Source organism: Phoca vitulina, unplaced genomic scaffold (genome assembly GCF_004348235.1).
Source record: "Phoca vitulina isolate PV1807 unplaced genomic scaffold, GSC_HSeal_1.0 scaffold43, whole genome shotgun sequence".
Taxonomy (NCBI): Eukaryota; Metazoa; Chordata; class Mammalia; order Carnivora; family Phocidae; genus Phoca; species Phoca vitulina.
Window position 1 is genome coordinate 1,464,926 of NW_022589746.1, and position 19,991 is coordinate 1,484,916.

A 19,991-nucleotide genomic window follows, 5' to 3' on the forward strand; every position below is an offset into this window, starting at 1 on the left:
ACTACAGAGCAAATGCGTGTGTTCCCCCCAAATTCCTCCGCGGAAAGCCTCATGCCCCAGGGGAGGCTGTTAGGAGGCGGGGCCTCTGGGAGGGGCCTGGGTCGTGGGGGTGGAGCCCTCGTGAATGGGAGGAGTGCCCTCAAGAAAAGGGACCCCAGAGAGCTTCCTGTCGCTTCCATCACGTCATGGGAGGTCTGCAACCTGGAAGAGGCCCTTCTAGTGCTGGCGCCCTGATCTTGGACTTCTGGCCTCTAGAACTGTGAGGAATAAATACCTGCTGTTTATAAGCCGCCCAATCTGAGGTACTTTGTGAGAGCAGCCCGAATGGACGAAGACACCGGGAGAACCGCTGGAATGGCCCTGGTCTCACAGGGAAGGACACAAAGGTGCCCTGGGCAGAGTGCGAGCCCGTGGCAGGCGTGCCTTCAGATCTCTGGTGCCCGGCAGGGTCCAGGTACGTGGCAGGCACACCGCGGGCTGAAACCGCTGTGTTCCCTCCTGGCCGCAGCGGTCTATGGGCCGTGCTGGTCGCTACGCACCTGCACCCCCCAGACCTCCCCACCGCTTCTCCAGGGGGGTGGCGGCCACGCTGGGACCGGCTCGCCACACAACAAACCTTGCTTTTCCAGCTCCTCAAACAAGGTCAGGCTGGTGATGCTGGGCCCCGTGAAGATGATGTAGTTCTTGCCTGCCGCGTTCCGGCACAGGCTTCGGGCCACCATGCTGTGCAGCTGGGGCTTATTCTTCAGTGCGTCCAGCCCATCGGGGCCCCCGCCTTCCTTCAGGTGGACGTAAATCTTGAATAGAAACACACAGGAGTCCGTGAGCTCACAGAGTGTCAGGCTGGGGCCCAAAGCTTCGGGAAGTACAGGCTGCCCTCACTGGGCCAAAAATGGGTGGGAAAGCCACCTCTCCCTTGAGCCACTGGTTCGGCAGCCCCTACCACCCCATCACCTCCTCAGCCCGCAGAGGCCCCAGGTCACTCCCAAGGCTACCCTGCAGCCTAGGCAGCTGGTGGGTCCGGCCAGGACTTCGAGGTTTGGACATGTCAAGGTAAAGAAGAAAAGGGTCAAACTATTACAAGTAATGAATGAGGTCAGTGCAAACAGTTCGGAAGCATGGAAGGGACCTCAGTTTACAATAAATAAAAGTTTAAGACTACCTTACCTGTAAGGATAAACTGGTCCGTGTACTTTCCATTTGAATACAGTTGTTTTTTGGGGGGGGGAGAGGGAGGAGCAGAGGGAAAGGGAGAGAGAGAATCTTAACCAGGCTCCATGCTCAGCACAGAGCCTCACGGGGCTCAATCCCATGACCCCGAGATCATGACCTGAGCCAAAACCAAGAGTCAGGCGCTTAACCTGACTGAGCTACCCAGGTGCCCCCGAATACAGCTTTTTAATTCACAAAGTGCATCTGTATTTACTATTGCCCTTATTCCTTACAGAAGCCACCACACAGGCAGAAGAGGAGTCAGGATCAGGGATTAAAAACTCACCTGAGGTGCTAAGGACCAGCAAAGAGGATGTGCTGGGATTAGCAAGCCATGTTTACACTCTTTGTCCCATGAACATCTTCTAGGAACATCACCAAAGGGGAAATCACAGGAAATGGGAATGGATTCAAGAAGAGTGCGGTCCTCCCAATGACTGACCGAGTCATGAAGAATTTACCATATGGTACGAACTACTATTCTCCTTCAGGGAGAAGAGTTCTTATGGAATGTTCTAGGTGTCTTTACTGTCAGCACTTCCAAGCTAATGGTGCTCGCCTGTGCCTGTCAGGGGCCCCGGGGACAACAGAACTGCCCAGTGCAGGCCTGTCCATGCAGACAGCCAATGATGCTCTGCTGTGAAAAACCAACATGGCCCCAGGGAGGACCCAAGCCTGTCCACAATACCCGTCCTTGGTCAGATGACTTGGATCATGTGCAAAATACAGGGTCTGATGTTCCTGAGCCAGATGAAGAACACTTGAATTTAAGTCTAATTCCAAAAGAAGCTCATCTTCTGAGGGCTGATCCTGTCCCAAACACTCCCCTGAGATGTCCTCAGGGAGGACCCTACTTTCTTACAGCCTCGCAGGCAATGGCTTGATGACACAGAAGACCTTTTTAGATAACTTGACAGGACTCTGACATTTCATTTTGGGATCTCTATGCCTTTTCTACCTCAATTCCCAGAAGAAATTTCTTCGATAAAGAAGGAACCACAGGGATAGAGAAGCCAAACTCTGCCTCTGTCACATGTCACCTGTGATTCTGGCTGAGCCAGGACATTTCTCAGAACCTGTCTTCCCTCCTTCAGCAAGGCCCAATTCTTGTGGCTACCACCATGGGTTTCTGCACCTACGGCTCGGATTCATACCTACCTCTCCCAGATATCCTACCTGAAACCCCATCGTACCCACACTGGGCACTGTGTATCCTGAAATCCACCTTAGGGACAGTTAGTTTTGTCCTCCGTGTCATTCCAAAGGAAATCCTCCATCCAAACCCCAGGTTCTCACCAGGGAATGCGATGTGTGTTGTGGGAACCCCTCAGGCCCAACCCTGTTGACACCCCACGTGGTTTCCAAAGGCCTCCCTGAGGCATGGGGGCAGTCACTGGCTCACTCAGCCCAAGGCAGGCAAAGTTTAACAGGACTATGCGTAAAATCCTGCAACCAAGTTCAAAAAACAACTGCATCGAGTACAGGATGCAAAAAGAGTGACTGAGCAAGAATAGTTTTAGAAAACAAACACGAAAGCCTTTGGAGATGGTCACTTGGTATCATGACCAGCCAAGTTAATGGGATCTTGGTTTGTTAATAACATGGGTGCTGACCATCTTACTCTTCTCTGGCCCAATCATAATCAGTTCTTCTAGATGCCACTTTTTACGAGGTGTTAGGAGAGGGGTGGTGGGCTGGTGGATCACTCTGCTGGGCAGCCATCACAAAGTACCACAGACTGGGCAGCTTCAACAACAGAAATGCACTTTCTCCCAGTTCTGGAGGCCGGAAGTCTGAGATTGAGGTGCTGGCAGAAGCCTCTCTCCTTGGTTTGTAGATGGTCATCTTCTCCTCCGTGTCCTCACATGGTCGTCCCTCTGTGTCTGTGTCCTAATCTCCTCTTCTTGGAAGGACACCAGTCACATAGGACCCACCCCAATGACATCTTTTTAACGTTAATTAGTTACCTCTTTAAAGGCCCTATCTCTAAATATAGCTACATTCCGCAGGACTGGGGGTTAGGACTAAAACACATGAATTTGAAGGACACAATTTGGCCCATAACAGAGGGGATGACGCTAAACTTGGAGAAGGAGCACAGAAGGAGTCCAAGAACCTCTTCTTTTGGCCAGAGAGCTGTCTTGTAAAATGACGATTAAGATCTTTCTAAGGCAGAACCCAGGTGACGACATAAAAATGGCTAGGAAACACTCCGTTCAAGCATCAGAGCCCCCGAACGGGTGGCTCAGAGAGGCTCCAGGCCAGGCCCAGTGGGAGGTTTGCACAGCTAACCGGGGCTGGGCTTGACAGCTGCCGAGGTCCCTCCCAACGCTGAGATTTTGAGATTTCCTTCACACCCTTAGCGTTTAGCTGGGTCTGAGCTTCAGATGCAGGGAAACGTGTCGGGGTCAGAGAGAACAGAGCCACACATGCGCCAACCTCAGGTCCCCCAACAAAGCTGCACAGCAGACAAGGCCCTCCCCTCATACACGTGCAGCCCTTCATTCGTGACGGGATGAAAGACTGGCACGAGCAGGCTGAATTCTACATCAGAACAACACTGCCCTGCTTGAGTCCTGACAGCAAAGAAAACACTGATTATCTCCTGGGTCTTATAATAACCTAGAGAGGATCACATCTTCCTGATAGTTTCTTGCCGGGAGCTGTCCCGGCTGGGGCACTGGGTGAGCCAGAGACTCATCTCTGCATTTGCAGCACTAAAATATGTCCTTTGGGGGCGCCTGGGTGGCTCAGTCAGTTAAGCGTCAGCCTTCAGCTCAGGTCATGATCCCAGGGTCCTGGGATCGAGCCCAAATCAGGCTCCCTGCTCAGCGGGGAGCCTGCTTCTCCTTCTGCCCCCTGCTTGTGCTCTCTGTCAAATAAATAAATAAAATCTTAAAAAAAAAAAAAAAGTAAGTCCTTTGGAAGGTGGATTGTCCGGGTGCCTGGCTAACAGGCTTCAAAGCATGGTGTACCTTCAAAATGTCTCTTTGATTCCCAGACTAGATTCAGTTGCTCAGACTGGTGTGCTCTCCCTTGCTCTTTGCATTCTGGAAGCGTGCACATCCTCGGGGTGGGGCGTGGGGTGGCACGCAGGGGCTGCCCGGCCCTGCCACGGTCCTGCCAGAGTGACGCTCAGAATGGAACCAGAGGGCCTGACCAGAGAACCGAGGACCTCTCAGACACGCTCAAGGAACTGGCCACTTCTACTCATTGCAAGACAAGTTGGGAAGCACGATGCAAGTCGCTGAAAGCGAGGGAGGTACTTCCCAGCTCAGCCAAGGCAGAGGCGGCCAAGGCATCACCAGCGATCTGCAACCCTTCCCAGTAACCAAAGCTGGAAGCCATCCATCCACTGAGATCACCTCAAAAAGCAGCTTCCCCACTTCCAGGGCCGAGGGTAAGGTGACGCGTGCCACCCTCCGTACAAATGCCCACTTCTCTAGAACCGAGCTGGTGTCACGGCTGTGTTGTGACTTTCACGGGCCCTTCTGCTTCCGTGGGAACTCTCTTCCTCCATACCAAAACTACATTTTACAGCCGCACTGGCGTAAAGACAAGTACATTAATAGGATATGTTAAAGCACCTTCTTCAACTTGAAAAGTGGTTTTTTTCCCCTTCTGATTTAAGGGAAACAGAAATGCTTTCACGTTTTCATTTTCCCTGAAAGCGTTAGGGGAGTAACTAGGAGAAGGTGTGCGCGTACCAGGGACAGCAATCTTTAGAGCGTCTTAGAGTCCTGCCCACTACCCACATATTGCTTCAAATGCAGCATTTCTATGGACCCGAAGAACTCCAGCGCCATCGCTGATAGATGGAGTGCTGCTCCATCTTATTAAAGCCAGCAGAGTGGTGATGATGTCAGCTGTAGTCCCCGGAAAACAGACGGATTTCCATGTACCATGTATGTGGACCAACAGCAGCACCATCTTCCCTACACCCGAACCCCCCATATTGGTGAGAGACCACTCGTCACTGCTGGGAATGGTCAGCTGGTACAATTCTTTCTGTAGAGAAATTCTGTAGTATGAATGAAAAGCCTTAAACACACTGAGGCTATTTCACTGATGAGTTCCACTTTCAGGGATTAAATCGAAGCTAACAATCAGAAATGCACCCAAGGCCGTATATATACATACGTACATACATACATATATATGTATATGTATACATATATATGTATACACACACATATATATATAAGACAAGTTTCTCAGAGTTTTTTTTATAATGGCAAAAAAATTAGCAACCTGTGGTGTCTGGGTGGTTCAGTTAAGCATCTGACTCCTGATTTTGGCTTAGGTCATGATCTCAGGATCGTGAGACCAAGCCCTGCATTGGGCTCTGCACTTAGTGGAGTCTGCTTCTCTCCTTCTCCCTCTGCCCCTCCCTGTGCTCTCTCTTTCTCAAATAAATAAATCTTTAAAAAAATTAGCAACGACCTAATTACCTCACGTGAAAAGGAGGCTGATTAAAATTATCATATGTAGGTATAATGGAATACAGTGCAATTTTTTAAAAATCACGATCTAGAAAAATTATTTAATAACATAGTAAAAGGTTCATAATATCCTCCTGACTGAAGTAATGAGATTATAAAATGGGGTGTTGTGTGTGTTTATATAGATATATTGACTCTATCCTCAAGTGGCTATTTTTCTACGTTGGAATTATATTTTGAAATGTTTATGTTTTTAGACGCCCAACACATAATACAATTTCATCACAAAATGACTATGCATAATTACAAAAGAACTTCCCTATCAGGATTCTCAAGCACAGGTGCATTTGGAACCTGCGGTATTTATTTCCCAAGACAACCCCGATCGAAGTCAGTGGCTGTTAACAGACCCTGTGCTTATAATAAGCACACGCATGCAGAGGGTGACCGTTCTCGGTCGGGGCCAGCTTCTTGCTCCCCTGGGAGATACACGTTTCCCCAAAAGCCAGTGGCATGCAGTCCTGTTACGCGGCCATCCTGGAGTGGCAGAGCTTAGTCTGTGCCCACAGGCATATCCTCACATTCCGGCCAGTCTCCCCCCAAGGAGCAGGTGCTCGGCCGCTCCATCACAGGAGCAGGGGAGAGGTACAGAAGCAAAGGTCTTCACGTTCCTATTAGGAGATCTGGAGGAAGACTGAGGCCTGGTCCCAAATTTGGGGCACTCACTGCTATAAAGTCATGAGTTAATTTTTGCTAGGTGTAATTTCTTAAAACATTTAATCGAAGTATAGTTGACATATAATACTATAATATTATAGTATAATATATACTATATTATAATATATATTATACACTATATTATGTTTATATTATATACAATTACTTATAATATATAATTATATATATTACACTATAATATTATAGTGTTATATGTAACATACCATATATAATAACGTATTAACTTCAGGTGTAATGGCCATCACAAGAAGTGTGGTCACCATCTGTCACCACACAAAGTTATTACAATATTCCTGATTATATTCCCTATGCTGTACTTTTCTCATCCCCATGACTTATTTTATAACTGGAAGTTTGTTCCTTTTAATCCGCCTCACCTATTGCTCCTATCCCCCCACCCCCTCCCCTCTGGTGTGAGCTTATTTTTAAAGTGAATATGAAATAGAATCTACATTTCAATAAGTAACATATAAAGTTGTAACTTCCAAAGTCCCCATCAAGGGGCACAACTCAGAAGAACGGTTAGCTGGGCGGTCAAAACCTGGCCACGAAAGGGCTCAGCCTGACACGTGCGGCTCGTCTGCAGGTCGCTCTGGGCCAATGTCCCACTGGTCTGGGTGTGCTTAGATCGAATTACTTCAGCTGGTCGAAGATGTCAATTAGTACTCCTGAGCTGAATGAGTAAGTCTGTAATTCTATGAAAAAACCATCGCCTTCAATGGACTCTTATCCCCGCTCCACCGTCGCCGCAGCTGCTGCAGACACACACAGGAATCGTGTCCGGGTTCGAGAGCCTGCCCTAAAGAGCATGATGGGAGAAAGGCAGCATCGCTGGACATCCACACACACACTCGTACTCTGTGCGGGGCGCTCTCTGTAGAAACACCCTTCCCTGAGGCGTGTAATTGCTGGCTGGCAGGCCTCCCAAAAGTCCTGTCTCGCCTTACACGCATCTGGAGAGAGCATCCTTACCCTAAAACAGTCCCACCGGCACGCAGAGGCAGAGGGCATCACCCACCCCGAGAATTCAGAATTTGCTGCCGAAACTGTACTATCTGAGCCACGAGCTTGTTTGACAAGTGTCTTTAGGGCAGAAAAATGTATCGTTCAATTGCCAAGCTTTTCCTTTAAAAAGGCTTTTCTTGCTCCTATGATTTATTAACTTTTAAATATACAGATTTATTAAAAAAGAAAAGAAAATTAACACGCATTACGCTTTGCCCCAGAACGTTACTACTAATGTTGTGTATTTTAGAGACATCACAACAGAAAGGATCGTAGGAAAAATGGATTATAGGGGAGCCTGGGTGGCTCAGTTGTTAAGCAACTACCTTCGGCTCAGGTCATGATCCCAGGGTCCTGGGATCGAGCCCCGCATCGGGCTCCCTGTTCAGCGGGGAGCCTGCTTCTCCCTCTCCCACTCCCCCTGCTTGTGTTCCCTCTCTCGCTGTGTCTCTCTGTCAAATAAATAAAATCTTTTTAAAAAAAGGAAGTATAGGTTATAGTAGTAACACAGGGGGAACACAGGACTATGTCAGCCCACTTGTGCGATGCCCCAAGACCTGGAGAGGTGGGGCCTAGTTCCTGTACCCCTCCCCCACCCCACCCTCTCAAAAGAACACTGGTGACAGCTGCAGAAACTGATGGATTGAGAGCTCATTAAGATGCACGCATGAAGCTGCCACTGGGGTTTCGGCACTCTCCCTGTCTCGGGGAAAACCTGGTTCAGCGGTGCTGGTCTTGACCACCGGAACAGAAGAGAGTCCGGTTTCCCTGTTGCTGTCGTGCACCTGTCGGAGCACGGCATATCTGGGGACGGGGGAGTCATTCATCACTAGGGTCTGTGATCCTCTGCCTGAACCCTTTATTCACTAGCCACGCAGGAAGCAGGTGGAGGGTGGTATCCTCACAGCGGGGAAGCAGGGCGCGTGTGCACGGTCTATGCTCCCTGACATTAGGCAGAATGAGCTCCTGGTGACGTGGGAGGCTGTCCACTGGGGCATCCGGGGGCGGCCACTCGTGAGAGCTGTAAGATGTAAGCAACATTCACTCGCCACGAGAGGAATGGAGTCTGCCACAAGGAGACAAGGAAGGTAACAGCGCGGGGTTCTGTGGGCAAGGGCTCTGCTGTTTACTGGCTTATGTGATTTGGGGCACATCACTTAATTGCTCTGAGCCGCGGTTTCCCAGTTTGTAAGGATCACTTATACTCTATGTACCTCACAAGGCCATTGTCTGTAAGTGAAAGCTGTGTGTAAAGGTGATTTCTTTTTAAAATAGCAAAGCTCTATATCCACGGTGTAGCCTCTGGACACACATGTGGCTGTTTTATTTTAACCAAAATTAAGTAAAATGAGAAATTCAATTCCTCAGTCATACCAGTTACATCGCAAGTACTCAACAGTCACATGGGCTAGTAGTTGCTAAAATGGAAACTTCTGGCCGCTTTATGCCACCCTTGGTTTATTTTCCAGCAAGGTCTGCAAATCACCACCTGATTGCTGACTTCCTGCCACCAATTTTCTCTCTCGTTGCCTCTTACCTTGACCGTGGCCAAGGCTGTCCTCTTCTCTAGCTGGACCTTCAGCACGACTGACCCTTGCAAGAACAGGCTCAAATCTTGGTGAGGCGCAGAGGAGGGATGGGTGCTAGCATTCTGGGGGCTCTTTGCACCCACTCACATCAGTGCAATTGTAGAGTCTAAGTTCCCTGGGGAGAAGGCCAGGGTTTGATCTGGTCCAGTTGGTGTCTGACTCACTGAGTGCTTTATTGTCACCTTCGAATCCCGACATGGTGAGGAGGGCTAGGCTAAGGAACCCCACCCAAAGGACTGAGGAAGAGATGAGTTCTCAGCTACTTGCTTGAGGACATGCAGAGATGATGTGACAAATGTCTTGTTCCCCAGCCAACTCCATCCAACCCAGCCAGGATGGAAGCTCGCGTCCTCCCCGTGCGCAATTAAACATAGATGGACAAACGCCCCGTCCTACCCAGTTTTTGACTCCATAAGCAAAAGCCACTCTAGTTAATTAATCCCACTCTGATCTTCGCATTTCAAGCTAATCCAGTTAGTGACAGGTCAGGAGCAAAAGATTTCATTCACTTAGAATATAAAAAAGATGAAAAATCAAATAAGGACAAAAACCAGTGCAAATTCCTCAAGTTCTTTCAATATAAAAAGTAGGTCTCAAAATAAGAGAGATCGGTGACAGCTGATGCTAAGACGTCAAATAACAATCAAGTTGCGTAAGAAATAGATATGTGGTTTTTGTCTACAGTGAGGAAAATTCTCTCAAACAGTCTGGTGCTTAAGAGGGTGGGCCCTGGGGCCAGAAAGACTGCATTTAACCCCAGGTCTACGGCTTTACGGCTGACACCCTGGCAAGGGAGCTCACCTCACCGTGCCTCAGTTCCTCGCTGTGGAACGGGCGGGAGCACTACCTACGTCACATGGTTCCGGTGAGGAGAAAATGAGTAATGCACAGAAAGTGCCCAAGCACGGAGCCCGGCACGTAGCAGGCCCTCCGCCGATGCCAATTACCCTTTTCTGAACCCCAGAAGAAGCTGTCGAGACCCCACAGATTAGGCTGAAAGGAAGAGAGATGCTTCTAGATCAGCTAGTCCCCCCACAACACGGGGTGCAGGGACCTCAACGGCAGCACCCCTCACAGATGCCATCTGGGCTCTGCCTGGATATGGTGGGGGATGGGCAGGGTGTGGGACCTGGGGGTCCTTTAGCCTAGGAGTTTCCATCCTGGATTCTGGCTTCTGAAGCCCGACCACCTCCAGTGAATGTCAGTTCACTGAGCAGGAGACCACAGCTTTGCATTCAGAATGGTTCTGTCCCTGCTCAACACGGCAGCCATTCAAACCCCTAGAGACTGCCCGGCCTCTCTTTTTGGGGGGCAGAGCATCGTACGTCCCTCACTAAGGCTGTGCTCATCTGTCACCCCCTTCTCGGGGCTCTCCTGCCTGCCAATTGCCCTCGCTGGGAGCCCTGGATCTCACACTGTGCAGGCAGGTGGCCTAGTTCAACACATTCAAATAGGAGAAATCTGCTCTTTTTGACTGTACCAGTTTGGGTTTTTTTTTTCCTCAAAGAATCTCAGGGCTCTATGGTCACCGTGGGTCAATATAACATTAACCAAACTGTTGGCCAATTTTTCCTACTGGATTCTTAATCTTTCTGACCTAGTAGAGACAGAACAACAGTCCCTATAGAGACTTCTGACCCCACAGAAAGGTCACAAGCCTTCCAAGATGAACTAAGGTCTCAAACTAAGGAATTCCAACCCGTCAATGACAGGACGTTCCCCGGAAACTGGAAGTCTCACCTTCTGTATAAATCTCTCCTTCCAGTCCTCCCCAGCTCACAAGGGAGGCTGCACACGAGGGGACAGGTGAGTCTGTCCCCTTGGCGGGCTCCCCTTCTCAGAGACCCTGTGCAAACGGCGGGAACTAGAGGGTGTGTTGAGGCTGGGGACAGTTCTTGGCAGACCTGTGACACAGGACACAAGACTATACACTCGAGCACACTGTAAGTCTCGAATCTGGAAATGGCAGTGGTTCCACCAAAAAAGAAGGCATTAGCTCTGGTCTCATATGGTACAGAGCATTTAGAGCCCAAGGAGCGACCGTGTCTCAGGATTTTCAGAGCCTCCTTTATGTGACTCCCTGCCTGCTCATTCCACTGCTATGGAAGCCTGGAGTCAAAGGCCTAAAGATCCTCCGTGAGTCTATGCCAGGCTGTGGGCACGGGAGGGGTAAAAGGGGCCTCCATTAGCCTTGACGACTTTCTACCGTAGATGTAAATATACTACAATCCCCGATTCCCCTTAAATGGACATTTGAAAGGTGAGTCAGAGAAATACCTTCCATCTGGACACCCGTGTCTGAGAGAAGAGAATGCCCAAGCTGGGTTGTTATTTCTTCCTCCCTTCCTGAGAGGGCCCTGGGGAGCAGGACGCGGGCTGCACAGAGACCGCAGAACGGGGAGCCCGCCAGCCCTTTGGCTCCCGTTTCCGCTCCACGGCCTCTCAGCCTTGAATCCTGGGGTAAGTGACTTACTCTCTGGAGCTTCCGTGTTTCCTGGTGTAAAGTAAGGACAGCTATATAGTGTTCAAAGGCTTGTGTCAGGCTCAGCAGGTGCGCCTCAGCACCTGGCCTGCAGGGAGGGACGTGGGCTCCTGTTCCAGCCCTCCACCCCCTGCTGCCACAGACGCCCTCTGAGTGCCCTATTCTGTACGCCTCGAGGAGCCCTTCTTAGCCCCCAGGAGCCGCCTATGGCCCCCTAACGCTGTACATGCATTTCTAATGCTGCACCTGTCACGCTGTATTTATGAATGGCTTAAATACATCTGTCTCTCCTATGAGAACACTTACTTCTAAGCCAGGTGAACTGCAGGAAAACCCTCTGCAGTAGAACCAATATATATATATATATATATATATTGATAGACATATAACAAATACATATATATATGTATATAGAACATATATATATAAAATCACTTCTATCTATTAACAGAGATGGATATTTATTTTGAGACTCACATGATAATGGAGGCTTGGTAAGTCCAGCAGGACACGCTGGTGGGCTAGAGACCCAGGTTGCAGGTCAAATCCAAACCCAAAGGCATTTTTCTAGCAGAGTTCCCTCTTCTTCCAGGTAGATGAGTTTTTTTTTTTTTTTCTATTAAGGTCTTCAACTGATTTGATGAGGCCCACCCCTTATGGAGAGTAATCTGCTTGACTCAAAGTCTACAGATTTGTTAATCTCATCCAGAAAACACCTTCACAGACACATCAAAAATAGTGTTTGACCAAATATCTGGGTACTGTGGCCCAGCCAAACCGACACACAAAATTAATCATCACAACCTCTGCGCCCTGCGGAGATCAGGGGGTCAAACCAGAAAGGCCAAGTCAGGAAGGGAGTGACGTGGAGCAGGCACTCCCCAGCACCTTGCATCCTGCAGAGCCCCCCAATGACAGAGTGACTGACGTGCTGTCCCTGCATGGGATGCAGACAGATGGTGATGGGGCCCAGGACTGCAAAGCACATCCACTGTCCTGGTCACTCAACTATCTGTAACTGGGAGTCCACAGGCCCATAGCTGGAGAGCCTGGGGCAAGCCTGACCAGGGGGAGCGTGACAAGCTTGGAGGCACAGTGTTGAATGCTCAACCAAACCAAGGTGCCAGGGACCCCACCTCCGGCGCCAGCGGCATCCACAGTGCATGTGGAAAGTGCCTTTGCTCACGGGGAACTCACTCTTTCTACGTGCTAGTGTATCATCCCCCAGGCTAAGACCTATGCGCCCAGATGCCTGGGATGATGAAAAAGTTCTGGAAATGGATGGTGGTATTGGCTGCACAACATTGTGAATAAACTTCATGCCACTGAATAGACACTTACAAATGGCTAAAGTGGTAAGTTGTATATGCCGTGCATATTGTGCCACAATAAAAAAGATAATGCTCCTTGAGGACAGGCCCACGCCTTTCCTTAACCCCCACAATACACAACACATAATCCATTCCTCACCATTCCTATTAGAGGTGACCAGATTGTCAAAGACAAAAGGCCTGGGGCCTACCGGCGGTAACTAACTTCACAGAGCGACGTGAATGGCCCGGAGGGTCACAGGCCGGTGTCTCCACGGTAAAGTGATTGGTGCATGGCAGAACACCAAGATAGACATTTCGGATGGAAGGACTTTTAAGGTAAGCGGACCTGCAGGACTGCTCCACGGAGGCCAAGTGGGAGCCCGGGTCCAGCAGTCTGAGCCAGCACCTCTGTAAGAGCTTGCCGGAGGAAGGTTTGGAAGAGAGCCACCAACGCAAGGGTCCCACCTGCTCTCTGCAGCTCCCAGAGCTCAGCGGCCTCATTCGCTGCTTCTTCCTCCTGAAAACTTTTTACCCCCACCTCCTGCACTCTCAGAAATGAATATGAACCCCTTAACTTCCAGAATGAATCCATATAATCTCTCCTTCTACCTCCCTCCTATCACATCCTTCCCTACAGTCCTTTCCCAGGAAAATACTGGAAAATACCGGAGTTCTTCTAAACAACCATCACCGTTATTATTATTATTTAAAGATTTTAATTATTTGAGAGAGGGAGAGAGAGCGAGCACACAAGTGGGGTGGCAGAGGGAGAGAGAATCTTAAGCAGACTCCCTGCTAAAGGTGGAGCCCGACATGGGGCTCGATCCCATGACCCTGAGATCATGATCTGAGCCGAAACCAAGAGTCAGATGCCCAACCCACTGCGCCACCCAGGCGCCCCAGTATTATTATTCTTGTCTAGCCGTTGGCTCACCCTCCTCACCCAGATGCCCTTGTGGGGAGAAAGGCCTCACATCTGACGCACAGGATGAGCTGGCTGTGCTGAGCTCCTGATTCTTTCCCACTAACCTTTCCTGAGCCACCAGAGAAATCACTGGCCAATGTGGAACTTTCTTCCCCTCACTATCCCTTTGCCCAGAATGTTTCCAGCGGAGCTAATCCTCAGCCTGACCGTGCTTCAGAAGGATGCAGTCCGGCCAACGAAAGCTGAGTCTTGGCGGAATGAAACAGCCAAGCCGAAGCAAGACCTTGGTTTCTGCTAGAAACCCACCTATACATCCACTGTTCCTTCAAGACATCAGCTCAGTCTGTGCCTCAATAACTGGAAGAGAGCTGTCTGGCCAGCTCTGTGGGCCCAAACTGATAGGCCCTGGGTCATTTATGTCAATGTGTAATGAACCACCACGGAAGCTCAGTGGCATGTGGAAAAGGTCCCAAAGCTCGTGGGTTTTCAGACCTCAGGGATGGAGCCTGGACACTCTCTCGTGGGCAGAGCGGAGAAGCACAAGGAGAATCCTGCACGTCTGCTCTGATTTCTCTATGCCTCACTCCAGCTTGCATCCTGCTGGCCGCAGCAAAACACGCAGCCAACCTCAGAAAGCCATGGGTAGGCAGACTGCTACCGAGGGAAAGCAGCAGAATGGCAAAGGGCCTTTCATGCCAGAGGCTGGCCTCAGTCTCCCACAGGCTCAGCAACTGGGCTTCTCTGTTGAAAAGTCACGGAGGATAAGAATGTCTTTGACAAACTAAAACGAAGACAGTGTTCTTGTGTCTACAACCCCACATGGCATTTGCAAAGAGGGGAACCACAGGACCTTGCAGCAGCAGGGACCATGCTGGTTAGTGACCCCACCCCCTCCCTCTGTGGGGAGGATGCTCGGATCCAGAGTCATTCTGGAAACTGGCTGAGTTCATTCTGGAACTGGTAGGAGCCGGGACCCCTGCTGGCCCTCAGGAGGAGGAGGGCAGAGGCAGCCCAGGATCATGGGACAGAAGCAGCAGGAAGTGCCAACTCTGCGCGGCCCAACACCAACCTCAGCGGGCACCCCAAGTGGGCACCGGGGAGGAGGACCACCCACCCTCCGGCGCTCGGACCGCACAGGCTGTTGGAAGACGCGGGGGATGGAGGCGAGCAAGCTCTTCCGGGGAAGGGGCTGCTCCACCCAGCTTTGCTCGCCCCACCTACCTGCCCAGGCTGCGGACTTTCAAAACTTATCAGACCAGGCTCTGGACGTGGAGAACCAAGGACAGGGGAACTAAAGAGAAACGTGAAACCAAAGAGAACCTTGCCCAGGCCGCATGGTGGCTCCCTCCATGCTCTGGCTCCTCACAGGCAAGGTGTCCTTCCCTGCTTGCTGCCCACCACAGGCCCCTCCCTCTGGACCAGGGAACAAAGAGAGGCACTGGGGACCGTTCTCGCTCTACCCGTCACGGGACAGCCTGTGGCCGAAGGATAACCCCCTGTTGCCCCGGCCACGGTGCAGAGCCCGACTGCTGCTCACTTCTGGCTTGTAAGTGCAGCCCCTCACCAGGCAGCAAAGCCTCCCAGAATCACAGCGTTCTAGAAACAAAAGGAAACTTCAAGGTACCCGTCCAGCCTTTTCATAGATGGGGATTTTATAGACGTTGGGCAGAGCCTGTCCCGGGGCGAGATCTGTGGCCTTGCCAGGTAGTGGGCATGATTCCTGGCCACTGAGTGCTCCCAGTAAGAAGGCGGTGGTGTAGACACACGCATGCAGAACCCACGCGGGAGCGTCTGTTCACAAGCCACACGGGCAGATGTCCGAGGACGCAGGGCTGTGTTTCCACGTCCCAGCGCCTGGCACAACGCTGCAGGGGACAGTGCTCGGGAAGTACTTACTCAAAGGAGGACCAACGTTCCTTAGGAGGGTGGACCTCCCTCCCCTGTCCCCAGTGAGCGTCACTGCAAAAGACACTACTGAGGTGGCAGGGACAGAGGGGCCCAGGCTGCGGATCCAGAGTAGATCCCGCTGTGGGACAGGTCCCCTGTGGCAACTGCCTGAAGCCTGTGCCCAAGCGGACTCAGGTCTGGGCTCCAGCTGGGGACCAGCCCCAGCCCAAGCTGAAGGTCCCCCAGGCCTGCAGGGAGAGAATGGGACGGTCCTTCTTAGCAGCCACGTTTGCCTGAAGCACGTGCACTTTCCTTACTGTGGTGAGGAGATGCCCGACTGAGTCTTCCCACGACTCCTCCTCTGGCCCCGGGGGGAAGGGAGTGCGGAACCCCTGTGCCTCGGGTCGGGCCAGCAGGCGGGCGAGGGCGGTGAGGTGGGGTCGGCTGGGACTGCAGGGCTGGCAGGCCTGACAGATGGAAGAGGGTGTCCCAGGTGGCATGGCAGGAGAAAGCAGCCCGGGGCCAGGAGCTGTCACCTAGGTGCCACGTTCTGGCGTTGGCCAGCCCCCAGCTTCTCCTTTTGTGCATGCCGCACCCCGGCCGATCCCGGCAGCCGGACACCTGACACTTCCCCCCTCTGCTGAAAGCCACGTCCGTGTCTGCCTGGAGCGGAACAGAGCCTGTGCTCCTGGCGGAGGCTAATTTAACCAGGTGGCCCCTGAAGAAGGCTTCCTCAGTATGGGATGGGGGGACGGGGGTGGGAGGGGTCTTCTGGGACCACCACACAGCCTGTCTGCAGACAGATGGGAGTCACCTCTTGTGACCGGCTCTTTTGGTGAAGCTTCTGGCTGACATGGTCAGGGCCTGAACTTTGATCAGTGTTTACCATTGTTATTGCACCACAAGGGCTGGACAGGACAGGAAGAACATGCCGACAGTGTTGGCTGCCCCAGAGCCCCCGCGAGGAGCCCCAGCCCAGCCCCCGCCTCCGCAGCAGCTCCTGGGGAAGGCCCAGAGAAAGGGTGAGTGAGCCAGCTCAGCAGTTCCCGAATGAGCCGAGTCCCCTCAACTGGCCTCCCTGGGGCCGTCCCCGGGCTCACCTGGATAATGAAGCCAGTGGAGGAACACTGCCTGACCCAGAGGCTGAATTTCCGCTTTTTCCTCTTTCGGAGTTCCCGCTCCGTGCACGTGGCGATGAACACAGGGTCCTCGTCAATCAGGGGTTCGTGTAGCACCTGCCAGGAACGAAACAGCAGAGATGCTCACGGAAGGCAGCGTTAGCTCGGGGGGTGGGGGGGGGTCATCAGATCTGCGCTCAAATCGAGTCCCTGCCTTTGACCAGCTGTGTGACCTAAGCCACTTTACCTCTCTGATCCTCAGTCTCCCCATCAGTAAAAGGGTAACATCTACAACAGTGTTTTGGGGAGGACGAAGCAAGAAACCATACGCATGGGCCCTGACATACAGCAGGTATTTAGTAAATGGAAATTTAAAAAGTAATTTTATTTTTATTTTACGTATTTATAAAACAATACATACTTAATGTATGTATTTATATGTTTTAATGATTTATAATTATCTTATTATAATTACAATAATAATTATCATTACCATTGCCCAAGATTCCCAGTGCAAACTCTCACTTGGTAGAGGGATCTCTAGGGGTCCTGACTCCTGGCGGGGCATGCCCACTTGTTTTCAGGAAAGCCCTTTCTTTTTTTTTTTTTTAAGATTTTATTTATTTATTTATTTATTTATTAGAGAGCAAGCTAGAGAGAAACAGCATGAGAGGGGAGAGGGTCAGAGGGAGAAGTAGGCTCCCCACCAAGCCGGGAGCCCGATGCGGGACTCGATCCCAGGACTCCGGGATCATGACCTGAGCCGAAGGCAGTCGCTTAACCAACTGAGCCACCCAGGCGCCCAGGAAAGCCCTTTCTGACGGACAGCTGCAACTGCTAAAAAGTCCTTTCCCTCATGGATTCAAAATCTACCTACATTTAATCTGACTTCTGTCCCTGTAAGACACAAAGAAAAACACACACTATTTCTTTAGGTATTCAAGACCGCTCTCACACTGGCCCACAACCTCCTTTTTCCCCCAAGGCTGAACAATGTCTCCTTAAAATCTGCCCTGAAATGAACCCAGTGCCTTGTGGCCTTGTCGCCATGACCCGGCCTCTGGCTTTCCTCCACACTGTCGTGTCCTTCCAGACACGGGATTCCCAAGGCAATTTTTAAACTTATTTCACCTATTTCAATTTCTTTATAACATGGTTGTAAGACGCTTCCAATGACAAGACTATAAAGTAAAAAGAAATGGCCTAACAAAACCAGGCTCCACAGGGTGGTCAAAGTTTTGCTTCTTCAAGCTAAAGCTTTTCTGGGGAGACTTTTGGGTAAATTTAGGAATCTGCTACACTTCTCCCCCTTGTCCTATTTCAAGCTTAATTATGAATTGGCATATGTGTCTGAATTTCACTGATGAAGAATATGGGAAATGATAGGATTCCAAGAACCTAGAAGCAAACTATGGTAGAGTCTGGCTCACCACCCTGTTGTAAATAAGAGTTTTATTGGGATCTGATATATTGTCAACGGCCGCTCCTGGACTACAACAGCAAATCGGACAAGATGCAGCAGAGACCATCTGGCCATCGACAGAAAAAGTGTTCCAACCCCTGCTCTCCACTAGGGCTTTTGGAACTTTAATGAACAAACCAGGCACCCGGGATGTCCCTGAAAAGCGAATTCTGAACTAGTCTGTTTGGGGCAGGGCCCGAGCTTCTGCATTTCCAACAAGCTCCCAGGTGATGTCAGAACACGCTCTGACAAGGGCAGACTGGAGGACAATACTTACCAACCTGTGATTTGGACACTATCCTCCCATCCTTCCATTAGTGCTCCCCTGAATTCCATTCAAAAAACAACAGACTCGCCGTGTTCAGTCTGGGTCCCAGACTGTTCTGTTGTTGGAAGCATGCGGATGTTAAGTCTGGCCTCCCTGTCTGACCACAGGGCCTTGCTGACTCCGTGGGCTCATACAACATTCAAAGCCCCATCTGGAACCACTGTAGCAAAATGGACAAGTCCTGCACACTGTGGGGACATGGAGCTGGGGGGCGGGGATGGCAGAAAGAAGCCCTTTGGCTGCCTGCCTGTTCCCTGCTCAACTCGCCCAGCTCAGGAAACAGGTCCTACTGAGCCCCCTGTGAAGCCACAGTACATAAAACTGCCCTCGCTCCCTCCCTCTTCTTCAGGAAGCCAACCTACCTCTAGTCCATGTGCATTTCCACAGAATCAGCCGCACATTGATGTCTCATCACCAGCCTGACCAAAGCAAACTGCATGAAAGCTATACATGCCAGAAAACCACTTCCTTCTCCTCCAGGCTGCCGGCCGGCCTGCAGCTCTGCTACCCAGCTGTGTTTCCTGAGTCCCCTTCTCTGTATGACAAGCTCATTTTGGGGTGTGGAGTGGTTATGGTAGAGGAAAGACAAAGCATCCATTTACCTACTTGCATAAACCCTTCCCGAAAATATTCTTCTAATGAATCTGCCCCCAGTTTTGAGGAAATGCGTGTGTGGACACACACACGACCCCTGGCCATGTGGGTTACTGTTAGACTCTGAGAACCATCAGGTTTCTGAAGGCTCTGTGAAAGTTCTAGACTCATCCCAGAGGGTCACATTTGCTGGAGCAGAAAGGCTCCAGAGATGGCAGGGCAGAGGGGGTGTGTGGTTTGCGAGGCAAGTGGGCCGTGTGTTTCGAGGGTGGAGTGTGTGTGAGGGTGCAGGATGCAGAGCGATGCCCGGGAGCCTGGAGCCAATCCAGCCACACATGATGGAGAACCGTGCCAACGGCCCTCAGCAGGCAGAGCGAAGACCCTTCACAGGGGCCCTGAGGCTCCGGCGTGGCAGATGGCCACTCTCAACCGAACGCACTGTTCAATCCCCTTCTACCTGAATGAATGATCCAGAGTCTAAACAGGGGCTTTTCACAGAGGAGAAAAGGTGGAAAACCAGGAAACCTTTAGAATTTCCAGCTTCTCCCATCAAGGATCAGAACAGGAACCTTTTCTACGAGGCAGAAGCATCTTTGAGAAGAAAGTAAGTGTAGGAACCAAGCACAATGTGCCTGTTGCTGGGGGCCGAAGGAAAGCGCCCCCACTCCCGGGCAAGCTCACAGGAGGCTACAGTCCTGTTCCACACAGAAAGGCTGGTGCTTTGCGGTGCACACGGGGTCAAGCTGCTTATCTGCAAAGGAAGGGGTACAAGGACTTATAGGAACCCCCGGCTAACAGGAAGGCCTAATCATGTTCAAAACCAATCATACACCACAGTTCATGAGTGCATCTCCTTTGGTTGACCCTGCTCCTGCCTGCTGATCCAGGGCTGGCTC

The 19,991-nt window shown here is 51.0% G+C and overlaps 1 protein-coding gene across 2 annotated transcripts in view; it reads right to left on the reverse strand.

Moving 5' to 3' along the window:
• Window positions 1–19,991, reverse strand: part of PGBD5 (piggyBac transposable element derived 5) — a 97,993-nt gene that overhangs the window by 10,718 nt on the left and 67,284 nt on the right. For both annotated transcript variants that reach the window (XM_032430451.1, XM_032430450.1), the window contains exons 3-4: window positions 16,694–16,828; window positions 617–797 (exon numbers count right to left, since the gene is read on the reverse strand). In XM_032430451.1, coding sequence (XP_032286342.1) covers window positions 617–797; window positions 16,694–16,828 — 316 coding nt within the window. The remainder of the gene's footprint in view (window positions 1–616; window positions 798–16,693; window positions 16,829–19,991) is intronic.